At 51.1% G+C, this 12,478-nt stretch overlaps 1 protein-coding gene across 1 annotated transcript; it reads left to right on the forward strand.

The window, feature by feature from the left end:
* Window positions 1-6,478: 6,478 nt before the first annotated feature.
* Window positions 6,479-12,474, forward strand: Pold2 (DNA polymerase delta 2, accessory subunit). Its single transcript, XM_021176480.2, has 11 exons — window positions 6,479-6,538; window positions 7,738-8,014; window positions 9,552-9,673; window positions 9,842-9,965; window positions 10,304-10,418; window positions 10,511-10,709; window positions 10,930-11,010; window positions 11,135-11,292; window positions 11,505-11,632; window positions 11,888-11,989; window positions 12,246-12,474. The coding sequence occupies exons 2-11, from the start codon at window positions 7,795-7,797 to the stop codon at window positions 12,404-12,406; spliced, it is 1,410 nt and encodes a 469-aa protein (XP_021032139.1). The 5' UTR covers window positions 6,479-6,538; window positions 7,738-7,794; the 3' UTR covers window positions 12,407-12,474.
* Window positions 12,475-12,478: the final 4 nt, after the last annotated feature.

The raw sequence follows: 12,478 nt of genomic DNA on the forward strand, positions 1-12,478 counted from the left end.
GTTGTCCTCTGACCTCCGTATGTGCCTGCACACACAACAAAAGTCTTCGGATAAGGGTTTGGTTTCAGACCCCGGGACAAGGGACTAAGGTGCATATTTTACATAAACAAAGCAGACTGGGTCTCCAGGTTCTCCCAGAATCCCTCAGTCCGTATGTGGCATGCCCTGCTTCATACCTGACTGCCCCTCCCCCAGAGACTCTTCCCTAAGTAATCCAGACATTTTGGTCTCTCTCCCTCTTCTCCTCTCTGCCTGTATGCACCCCCTTCTCTCTTCCTCTCTCCTTCCCCTATCCACCCCCTTTCTCCATGGCAACCTCCCTGGCCTCCGTCCTTGGGGCCAGTAAACCACCCACCTGAGAGCAGTTTCCCAATAAACCTGCCTTTAAAATAATCCAACCTGGTTACAGTTGGCTCATTTCACCGACGGCAATGAAATCCCCTATTAATTACTTTTCTTTGTAAAAGTTTGAGAGCTTGGTACGAAGCTCAGTAGAGCTCTTGCCTAGCGTGCTCAGTGCTGACATGAGTTCAGTCCTCAAAGCAGACAAAATAGTGAGCACTGGGAAGATGGTGGCACGGGAGCACAGGTGCCCCTCTCTCACCTAGGAGACAGAGGGGCAGAGCCTGTCTGGTACAATGTCCTAACTGCACTTTCTTAGGCTGTGTTTACCTATTTGGTGTTGTCTCATCACAAGGTGAATTAGATTTACCATATTTCCTTTCTTATAATTTTTAATCTTACTCTCATGTGTCTGCTTATGCACATATTTGTGAGCCATCACACGTGTGGAGGTCAGAAGCCGACTCTGTGAGTCGGTTTCTCCTTGCACCTTTATGTGGGTGCTGAGCATGGAGCTCAGGCTGTCGCGCCTGGGCATCAGGTACCTTTACCTGATGGGCCATTTGGGGCAGCCCTAGATTAACTGCATTTACTTCGTCTTGATGCCTGGCATTGGAGCCTTCTCGAACTGCTCCTCCCAAAGCTAGCCAATCATTCCTAGAGTTATCAAAAGAGCTCAGCTACCAGCCGGGCGTGGTGGCGCACGCCTTTAATCCCAGCACTCGGGAGGCAGAGGCAGGCGGATTTCTGAGTTCGAGGCCAGCCTGGGCTACAGAGTGAGTTCCAGGACAGCCACGACTACACAGAGAAACCCTGTCTCGAAAAACAAAAAAAAAAAAAAGAGCTCAGCTAGACAGGGGTGGCCCTTCCATACACAAATCAATGGTTCTCCCAACACTGATTCCAGAGAACTGGAAACGATGTTAGTACTTGGGTGAAGTGGCCTAAGGTAAGAGACTCTTCCAGGGTACTTTCTCAGACAAAAACCCAGACAGAGGCTAGAAGAAACATTAAGGAAACAGTTAATGAAAGCAGGGCTCAGGAAACGCCGTGTGAGTTACAGCAGGGCAAGACTGTGGATGACGACAGAGGACAACAGAGGACCAGCCACAGAAAGTCTGTCTTTGGAAGCTTTCACTAAGAGCATGAAATGTGCACTCTGCCCAGAATGATATGAGCACTGGATATGAAAACCACACTCCACCTCCTCAGGCCAGCCAAGAGGGAAATGACTACACTCTACGACTGCTGGCTTAACTCTGCAGTCTAAGGCTCTTCTGCATGGCCCCAAACTCGGACAGAGTGTGAGACAGGAAGTAACCAAGCGCCCCCCTGACCACAGGTTTTCCTTACCTCTCGTTAGCCATGATGGCACAGCTAACTGTATATATCCTCACCATCTTTTCGCTTCTGTCTGTCTGCTGTGACGTGAACAGCCTCCTCCCCATGCTCCTGCTAGTATGACTTCAGCCCACCACAGGCCCAAAGCTATGAGGCCTCAGACTGGTTACCTGGTTACCTTTTAACTAAGCAGTGACAAGAACTTCCAAGACCAGCTTGCTAAGTGGTAACATTTCAGTTTAACACGCCTCTTAGAGAGCCTGCCTCCTCGCTAGCCCCTTGACTGTGGTGGGTTGAATAAAAATGCCCCCCCCCCCCCGGGCTTGTATGTTTGAATGTTTGGTCCCCAGCTAGTGAACTGTTCCGGGAGGATTAGGAGTCTTGGAGGAGGTGTCACTGAGAAGGTGGATTTTTAAGTTTCAAAAGCCCACAGCAGGCCCAGTCTCTCTGCCTCTCTTGTGGATCATCAGATAGAAGCTCTCAGCTACTGCTCCAGGCCATGCCCTCATGTCTGCTGCCAGGCTTCTCACCATGATGGGAACCAACTAACCCTCTGCAACTGTTAGCAAGCCTCCACTTAAATGCTTTCTTTTATAAGTTGCTTTGGTTATGGTGTCTTCCTACTGCAATAGAACACAAATTAAGATACTGACTGTTGCCGGGCGTGGTGGTGCACGCCTTTAGTCCCAGCACTGGGGAGGCAAAAGGCAGGTGGATTTCTGAGTTTGAGGCCAGCCTGGTCTACAGAGTGAGTTCCAGGACAGCCAGGGCTACACAGAGAAACCCTGTCTCGAAAAACCAAAAAAAAAAAAAAAAAAAAAAAAGATACTGACTGTCTCAGTAGCTTCTCTTCTATCAACACACCAAGCTTGTATGTCCCCAGTCCTGGATCCAACTAGAACCGGTTTCTACCACTGGAACAAAATACCAAGATAACCAATTTATGAAAAGGCTCAGTCAGGAACAAAGGTACATACTTATAGTCCTTGCTACTTCAAAAGATAAGGCAAGAGGATAGTTTGAGCCTACGACATGGGGGCTAGCCTACGACATGGGGGCTAGCCTTAGAAACATAGTGAGACCCTGGGAGGGCAGAGAAGAAGAGAAAAGAGAAAGAAACTTTATTTTAAATTTTGGTTTCAGAAGTGCAGGCTCATTATCTGTGGGTCCTATTCTTTTAGACCCATTGCAAGGCAATGCACCATGACAGGAATGCATAGTGGAGCCCAACAGTGACCTCATAGCTAGGAGGGGAGACAAAAAGGCCAGTGGCATGTCCTCTGCCACGCCACACCCCTGAAAGGTTCTGCAGTCTTTGACCAGCCCCTCCTAGGGGACCAAGCCTTTTAGAGACCTTCCAGGTCTGTGTAAGCTATCTGGCCATTCATTAAGTAACCAACATATCATAGCTAAGGGGACAGTTTAAAAGAAGATGCTGTAAGCTACCATGTGGGTGCTGGGAATTAAACCTGAGCCATCTGTAGGATCAGCAAGCACTCTTGTCTACTGAGCCATCTCTCTGGCCCTGATTTCTAGAACTTCTAACTGTGGGGTTGAGACGTTCAGTTTTTGTATATCAGAGAGAGATGGTGGGGAGAAAGGTACTATGAGGAGGGAGGAGAGAGATATACATGACACGTGACATAAAAGCACAAGTGGGGGCTATTTGGAGGCACAGAAAAATGGAGGCCAGAGAGAAAGGGACAAGGAGGATGAAGAAGAAGAGCACAGGGAGGTGAGAACTAGCAACTTGGTGGCACATGCCTCTGACCAGCACTCAGGAGGCAGAGACAGGTGAGTTCAAGACCAGCCTGGTCTACAGAGTGAGTTCTAGGACAGCCAGGGTTATGTAGGAGATCTTGTCTCAGAAAGCCAAAGGCGGGGGGGGGGGGGGGAGGGGGGACCAACATATAATGTCATTTATATATGAAAATGCCATAATAAAATATATTATTTTGGATTCTAATTTTAAAATTATTACACAGAAATATCAAAAGAAGCTTTCAAGCCTCCCCCCAAATTCAAAGATCACAAAGTATACAAAGAAACAGGACAGTCTGACCCAAGGGGAGAGATCAACAAATTCCATATCGGCAGAGTTCAGGGATGGTGAGGAGGAGGAGGAGGAGGAGGGACACATATGCCAGGGAAAGGCCAGATGGCTGACTTGTTAGAGAAGTGCTCTGAAGCAACTGTATGACTAGTGAGTTAAGTGGTGTTGAGCTAAGTGAGCATGCCCACGGTCAAGTAAGTGATGTACAAGCAAATGGAAGCATAGACAGAGAAGCCTTTGACGGTTTTTATTTAGGTAGCAAAAATATTCTGAAGCTGGAAAATAGTGACTAAAATACAACCTGTAGCAGACTTAGATTTAAAGTAATTAGAGCAAGGGCCACAATAAAGAACAGCAAAGGTGAAAGTCAGATAAAATGATCAAATGTAAGGAATGGGGAGCTGGAGAGACGGCTCAGAGGTTAAAAAACAAAGCAAGGGCTGGTGAGATGGCTCAGTGGGTAAGAGCACCCGACTGCTCTTCCGAAGGTCCAGAGTTCAAATCCCAGCAACCACATGGTGGCTCACAACCATCTGTAACGAGATCTGGCGCCCTCTTCTGGAGTGTCTGAAGACAGCTACAGTGTACTTACATATAATAAATAAATCTTTAAAAAAAAAAAAAAAAAAAAAAAAGCAAACTACACTTGCTGCTCTTGCAGAGGCCTGGGTGCCAGAACACATGACAGCTCACAATGGCCTGTAACTCTGCTTCCAGGGGATCTGGTGCCCTCTTTTGGCTGCTGATGACACTGCATGCACACGGTGTGCAGATGTGCACGCAGGCAAACACTCATATACATTTTTTAAAAAAGGAGGAAAAAAAAGTATCTAAAGAACAGAAAAAAAAAAAACTAAAGCGAACAGATCTTTCCAGGTGCATGAACATCATCAAGGTGACCAGCACACCTGTCCTTCCTTGACGTCCCTGTAAGGTGAAATAAACCTTGTTCCCCAAGTCGCCGTTAGCCATGTTTATCACAGCGATAGAAACCTGACTAGAACACCTGTAATCCTAGCTCTCTGGAGGCAGACGTCAGCCCTGGAGATTAGCTGGAACACATAGCAAGATACCTGACTCAAAACACAAAGTGGACGTAGGGCCAGGCAGGGATGTGGTTCAGAAGGCAGAGTGTTTGCGTAGCCTGCATGAAGCCCCGGGCTCAGTCTCCAGCACTGCATAAAACTCAGGGTAGTGGCCCGTGCCTGTAACCCCAGCGCTCCAGAGGTGTAGACAGAAAGATCAGGAGTTTAAGGCCCTGTTGCTACACCATGAGTTCTAGGCCAGACTGGAATATATTAGACCAGTCTCAAGGAAAAAGTAGAAATAAAGACATTCTGGGATAAAATTTGATGAGTCCATTACCTTAGACATTTACTGTAAGGAATCCTAAGGAGAGTCCTGCAGACCAAAGGGAACAGCAACCAATGAGACAAACTGGACAAACTGGACAGCTCCAGTCAAGGGGCTGCACAACAACGAGCTCTGTGTCATTGTAACTTTGGATTTTAATTCTACAAAGTGGTTTCAATTCCATCAAATGGGGTTTGTTCCTGGAACACAAGAACGTTGCAACATAATCAAATATGTAACAGACTACTTGAGACAGTAGGCAAAAATCCCCACTCACCCCAGCTTACAAAGGAAAAATTACTCAGCAAACTGAAACATTAAAAACAAATGATTTAGCCAGGGGTGGGGGGTGCACGCCTTTAATCCCAGCACTTGGGAGGCAGAGGCAGGTGGATTTCTGAGTTCAAGGCCAGCCTGGTCTACAAAGTGAGTTCCAGGACAGCCAGGGCTATACAGAGAAACCCTGTGTGTGTGTGTGTGTGTGTGGTGGTGGTGGGGGAGGGGGGGGGTGGGAGAACCAAACCCAAAAACCAAGCAAGCAAGCAAACAAAAAACCCAAATGATTTAATTCATTATTAAAACAGGAACGAGGGAAACCTTGTCTCAAAAGGCAAAAACAAACAAAAACAGAAACAAGGGGCTGGAGAGAGCTCGGTTGAGAGCTCTTTCAGAGGGCTGGTGTTGGGCTCCCAGCCCCACTGAATGGCTCACAACCATTTGTAACTCCAGTTCCAGATGACACTGATGACGCTCTCTTCTCGCCTCCGAGGAGGCTGTCCTCACATGCATGCAGGCAAAACACCACACACACAAAACAAAACAAAATAAATTCAAAATAAAACAAAAAAAAAAAAAACTTACTAAGCCAGAAGAAACCTACCTTAAGTAATAAGTTTCAGATTGAATAATTAGGCATTTTAAAAAAGGAACAATGTCACCAGTGAAGTCTGAGGCACTTGCAGTCAGGGTGTCTTAGTGTGAATTCTAGCTTTTCTCACTAGCTGGGTCATTTTGCCTGTTTCCCTGCCTGTGAGATGGGAGAAATTGTTCATGCTTCCAAGGGAATCTGAGAAGTCAGAGTGAGAATCACAGCGCAGGATAGAGTGGGAGGGTAGCTTCACCCACACAGGAGCCACCAGACCACCAGCGCTCGGGGAGAGCGGGATGAGCCAGGCGCCCAGCCTCACTACGGCCCACGCTACCCAAGGAGTTCACCCGATGAGGCCCAGCCGCAAACACCGCATGCGCACAGGAAACCCGGAGCTAAGTGGTGGGTTGTCCGGGGAACCGGAGGCGTGACTCCGCGTTTCCTCGGTCCAGAGGCGGGGCGCACGGGGATTGGCCGGATGAAGCGTGCAGCGATGGGCGGGATGGGGCGGGAGGCGATTGGCTGGATGCGCCGATGGGCGGGACGAGCGCGCGGAGATTGGCGGGATGCGGCGTGGCGCGGTGAGTGTGCTGCTGAACGGGGTCAACGTGGGTCCTGGGTCAGACTGGGGGGTACCTGGACAGCGGGCCGGGGTCTTGAGGGTGCTTCGAACTGCAACATGGGCCCGAGCTGGGCGTGTCTGCTTCGGGGCAGGTCTCCCGTCGCGTCCGGCCCGGAGCACCGTGTGGGCCGCTGCCACCACCGTGCGTGTTTGGCTTACATCGAGTTTACATGTGCCCATTTGGCAAATTCATAGGGTCCGCTCCCTAAGCCAGAGCTGCGCATTAAAGAAAGCCGAGCCAGCTAGGGGAATTTGAACTTTGTAATAGCTGTACCAAAAAAGTAAAATGAAAAAGAAAGCTGTGTTCAAAACTTCCGTAACTACATCCAGCCTGTTGTCATCTCAACTACGCATGAAGAATATGTTGAAATACTTTATACTATATACTAAAATCCGCTGTGCATCCATCCCCCAAGCACATCTTAGTGGGAAGGGGTGCAATACATCCTTGAAGAAAACAAACCTCTGCGCTGCCGGAGCTTAGGCTACAGCTGGAGGAGGCAAAGTAAATGCTTGAGAGATGATAAATGATGCAGACAGTTGAAGTAGCAGTGCAGTTAATTAGATATGGGAAGGTGAGTTTTAAGGAAAGACTTGAAAAGGAAGAGCCAGTAAGCCTTGGGGAAAGGAGAGGACCCAGCAGGAGAGGCCTCACTTGGAGCCCCTGCTGTGGAAGGGACACTTGGAAGGAGAAACAGGTAGGAGGGGGAGCTAGCTGTTCTTAGAGGCCCAGAGCTGATCTTACAGGTCGTGGTAAGAACTTGGGGATTTATTTACTGAAAAGCAACCTTTGGGGAGTTTTGAGCAAAACAGGGACAGCTTTATGCTTTATTTTTATCACTAATTATATTATGACAGGCTTCTTCAGTGATGCCTGATAGCATCCCTAGAGGTAGCGGAGGTCCCAGGGAGCTGGGCAGAGGCAGACCAGTAATTCCATTTGAGGGTATGCAGAATTTGAGACCGTGGTGATTGGGTAGAAATGTGGAGAGGAGGAGGTGATGAACAAGGTTTGGAACGAGCTCCGGGTTGTATCTGACTAGGTTATAGGATGACACCTCCGGACACGTGTGCACATTGTGGACAGTGTGGTTGGGACACCAGGGGAGCTTTGGGTACAAGAAGGGATTGCAGGAATGCCTTTGTGTGTCTCTGCAGTGATAACTCCTCGGCCTGGACACAGCTGCTTGGACCAAACAAGCCAGGAGTGCTGCCATGTTCTCAGAGCAGGCAGCACAGAGGGCCCACACTCTGCTCTCCCCGCCCTCTGCCAGCAATGCCACCTTTGCCCGGGTACCTGTGGCAACTTACACCAACTCCTCACAGCCCTTCCGACTGGGAGAGCGCAGCTTTAACCGGCAGTACGCCCATATTTATGCCACCCGCCTCATCCAGATGAGACCGTTCCTGGTGAGCCGGGCACAGCAACACTGGGGTAAGTTTGGGGTACGCTGCTCCCAGCAGCCCAGCACCTAGAACTAGGACCTTATCTGACCTGGAATACTTTCCAGCTACCATGGAATGGCCCCTTCAGCTCTCTGCTTCTTCTTAAAAGCAAGGATTAAATTAACCTGTGTGGTTAAAGTTGGGTTTGGCCCAGAGGCTGGTCAGAGGTAAGGGCTGGGTTCTGGCAGTGATGGCTACTGTTCCATCCATGGAGGAAATGGTTTTCCTATCCTCATTGTCTTCAGTGTGAATGGGTCTCTGGTGTGCACCCTTTAGCTAGAGAGCTCCTCATTGCGGCAGGCTGGGCACCTTGGTCTTTGAGGGATGGACCACACCCGGGCCATAGCAGAGCCACAGGTGGGAGTGCGGAATCTGCAGTTTATGTTGGCATCCGATGGTTCCGTGTGGTGTTAGTCCCCTTTTCCTCTGTGGATGGAGCTCAGGGTGGAGCTCTGAGGCATGTTCCTGGCTCTTCCAGGGCATCAGTGTGGTTCTGGCCCAGCCTCCACTTCGCCCTGCCTCCTCAGCAGTTTGTCCCAGGATTGGTCTGTGCTGATGAATCCCTGGAACCCTCTGGAACTTGCTTTCCTTCTTCCTGCCCAGCGTGGCTTGCCACATCTTTCGTGCTGGGCGTGTGGCGCCTTCACACGTGTTCTGGTTTTCCTCCTGGGGATGTTGAATGAACAAGGCTGCTAACTCCACAGAGAATAGAGTGGGCTGGGGTGGAGGGGACACAGAGGTGAAGGGTCGGGCAGAGCAGGGGCTGGCATGAGAATCCAAAGTCTTAGCTAGGCCTTTAATCTTAGTAGTGGAGAGGCAGAGACAGGTGGATCCCCGTGAGTTCAAGGCCAGCCTGGTCTATGGAGTGAGCTCCAGGACAGCCAGAGTTATTTCATAAGACCCTGTCTGGAAAATAAAAGACTGCAGAGTCTTAAGGACATGGTAGTTGTCAGCACAGAGCATGTGACAGACATGTAGGTAATATACTTCAGTTACTCCCCGTGTCCATGGTAACAAAGTGCTGTATGTAAACAGGGGACTTAGGACAACACACATGTATTCTCCTATGGTTCTGGAGGTGTAAAGTCTGAACTCAAGTCAGCAGGGCTGATTTCTTGTAGAACACTGGTTCCCAGCCTTCCTAATGCTGCGGCCCTTTAATGCAGTTCCTCATGTTGTGGTGACCCCCAACCATAAAGCTATTCTCATTACTGCTTCACAGCTGTGTTTTTTGTACTGTTTTGAATTGTAATATAAATATCTGATGTGCGGATATCTGATATGCAACCCCGTGAAAGGATCATTTGACCCCCACAGGGTCACGACCCACAGGTTGAGAACCATTCTGGCTCCTGGTGGCTCCAGGAGTCCCTGAGCTTGTTCCCTGTCTTCACGTGGCCTTGCCTCGGACCTCCCTGTTTCTTTGGATGTTTGGTGTCAAGGTCCCATTCCACCCAGAGCCCCTTTATCCTCTCTGCGTGTCTTCAGGGTAGGGTTTAATCGCGTGACTCTACCCTCATGTCCAGGCAGCCGAGTTGAAGTGAAGAAGTTGTGTGAGCTGCAGCCTGGGGAGCAGTGCTGTGTGGTGGGCACGCTGTTCAAAGCCATGCCTCTCCAACCCTCCATCCTGCGGGAGATCAGCGAGGAGGTGAGCCCTACCACCCCTGATGTGCCAACCTTGTCCAGTGGATTGATGCTGGGCCTCTGACTGTGGGCATGAGAAAGCCAATCCAGGCAGGCAGGGATTGTAGTGCCCCTTCATAACACAGAAGCCACGGCCACGTGAGCTCTGAGACTCCTTCCCTCTGTCTCCCAGCACAACCTGATCCCCCAACCTCCACGGAGCAAATACATCCACCCGGATGACGAGCTGGTCTTAGAAGATGAGCTGCAGCGTATCAAACTGAAAGGCACCATTGATGTGTCAAAGCTGGTCACAGGTGGGAGCCCAAGGGATGCAGTGGGCATCCTGAGGTGAGGGTGACTGTGCGTGGCTTAGCAACAGTGCGTTTAGAGAAGCCCATAGCAGCATCTCAGGGGGTTGCCTATGCATTAAAGGCTGGTACACCAGACCTTGGAAGTAGGTTTGGGTTCACATGGTCAGAGGCTGCCTGTCCGTGGATGACCATCTGGGAGGTCAATCTATCTGTCTACCCAAAAGCAGTAAGCTTGGGAAGTAGGCGTCAGTGCTGAGATTCCTGGAGTGGTTGAGTGGGGTGGCTAGGCAGTAGGGGAGCCTCAGAGGCTACTGTGGGGTTCTGACTTCACCTTTCCCCAGGAACGGTCTTGGCTGTGTTGGGCTCTGCGAAAGATGACGGGAGGTTTCAGGTTGAAGACCACTGCTTTGCTGACCTGGCTCCACAGAAGCCGGTACCCCCACTTGATACAGACAGGTGAGGAGCCCCACTCGGGTACCCCAGCGCCTGTATTGGGAGGACTTGTCTCCTCCCTCTGGCAGCCCACAAGGCCTCACCTTCCTCTGCAGATTTGTGCTACTGGTATCCGGACTGGGCCTGGGCGGCGGTGGCGGGGAGAGCCTCCTGGGCACCCAGCTGCTGGTGGACGTGGTGACAGGACAGCTTGGGGACGAAGGAGAACAGTGCAGTGCTGCCCACGTCTCTCGAGTCATCCTCGCAGGCAACCTGCTCAGCCATAACACCCAGAGCAGAGACTCCATCAACAAGGTATGGCTGGCGGGGCCTGATGTTCCAGGGCTGTCCTCCAAAGGCCCCACTCTCTGAAGGCCCTGGGTGGAGTTCAGGGCCTGTCAACCACTCCGTATGTGCCCTGTCTACCTGCTGCTGGCCTTTGCCTTTCTCAGAGTCAGGGTCCCTGGTGGGCTCTGGGTGCCCCCCTAGTCAGCCTCACTGAGGACCTGACCACATTCTGGGCCTCTTCTCCCAGGCCAAATACCTCACCAAGAAAACCCAGGCAGCTAGTGTGGAGGCAGTCAAAATGCTGGACGAGATCCTTCTGCAACTGAGTGTAAGCAGCCTGGGGGCTAGCAGGCGGTGGACGTCCAGATGGGGTAGCGGCTGTTAGATGGGGAGGGGAAGGTAGGGTGGCTGGAGTAGGAGGCCTGTGAGCTTTCCCTGCCTTGTGCCTCTAGGCCTCGGTACCTGTGGATGTGATGCCAGGCGAGTTTGATCCCACCAACTATACACTCCCGCAGCAGCCCCTGCACCCCTGCATGTTCCCGCTGGCCACCGCCTACTCCACACTCCAGCTGGTCACCAACCCATACCAAGCCACCATTGATGGAGTAAGGTAGAGACGGAGTGGGGCCTGGGGGCAGAGGAGGTAGGAGGGTGCAGGGCTGCAGGAGGCCCTCCTGGCATCTGTCCGCCTTGCAGGGTTGGCTCGGGCACCCTCACGAGGCCATCAGGTGGGATCTCAGATAGTCTGTGTAGGTGGGGTGATGGCCCCCCCCTTGACACACACACACACAGTCCACAATCAGCAGAGCCTTTGCCTTGCAGGTTCCTGGGGACATCTGGACAGAACGTGAGTGATATCTTCCGGTATAGCAGCATGGAAGACCACTTAGAGATCCTAGAGTGGACCCTGCGGGTTCGTCACATCAGCCCCACGGCTCCAGACACCCTAGGTATCTGCTCAGCTACACGTGTGGGACCAAGGGGCTGGGGTGGGTTCCCAGCACAGCTGTGTATTCAGGAGCGCTGTTTTGGCAAGCACCCTGGAATGTTGATTCCGTTCATGGCCAGTGCCTGTACCATACAGACTAGGGACATACAGCTCCTAATTCCACAGATCACGTTTGTCACAGTTGGGGTACTGTTGGCATTCAGTGAGAAGGGAGGGACCCCTTAGCGGGACAGCTCAAAAACGGGCCTTTCTCCAGGGTGCTACCCCTTCTACAAAACCGACCCGTTCATCTTTCCGGAATGCCCTCATGTCTACTTCTGTGGCAACACCCCCAGCTTTGGTTCCAGAATCATCCGAGGTAAGTTTCATCTTTTGGGGGCTCCAGGCCTAAGTTGTGAGGAACAGTTTTTCCTTGCCTGGGTACAAAGGTCCCTACCGGATTCGACAGTCTGTACAATGGCTATTGTGTGTGACATGGTGTAGCTGACTGAAGAGGGTCTCAGATGGCTCTGAGCACATGGTCCAACTGTGGCTGTTCTTTCTGGGGCTTCCCTGTAATGAACCTGAGATGAATGAATGTAACCTGAGATGGACCCCACATGATTGTTTTGCAGGTCCTGAGGACCAGGTAGTGTTGTTAGTGGCTGTTCCTGACTTTAGCTCCACACAGACGGCCTGCCTAGTGAACCTGCGCAGCCTGGCCTGCCAGCCTATCAGCTTTGCGGGCTTCGGGGCAGAGCAAGAGGACCTGGAGGACCTGGGGCTGGGTCCCTAGTGAGAGGCAGCGGGCTCAGGACATCACCCGTGCAATGCAAGCCCTGTAAATAAATAAAACATGAATTTTTCA

This window comes from Mus caroli, unplaced genomic scaffold, assembly GCF_978045245.1.
Source record: "Mus caroli unplaced genomic scaffold, Mus_caroli_1 scaffold_13, whole genome shotgun sequence".
Taxonomy (NCBI): Eukaryota; Metazoa; Chordata; class Mammalia; order Rodentia; family Muridae; genus Mus; species Mus caroli.

Bases quoted from the DNA above. Each gene is read 5' to 3' on its own strand.
- Pold2 (XM_021176480.2), top strand. From the start codon at position 7,795: ATGTTCTCAGAGCAGGCAGCACAGAGGGCCCACACTCTGCTCTCCCCG. The intron at 9,966-10,303 runs GTGGGAGCCCAA...ACCTTTCCCCAG, and splicing joins TGTGTCAAAGCTGGTCACAG to GAACGGTCTTGGCTGTGTTG. The intron at 11,633-11,887 runs GTATCTGCTCAG...GCCTTTCTCCAG, and splicing joins CACGGCTCCAGACACCCTAG to GGTGCTACCCCTTCTACAAA.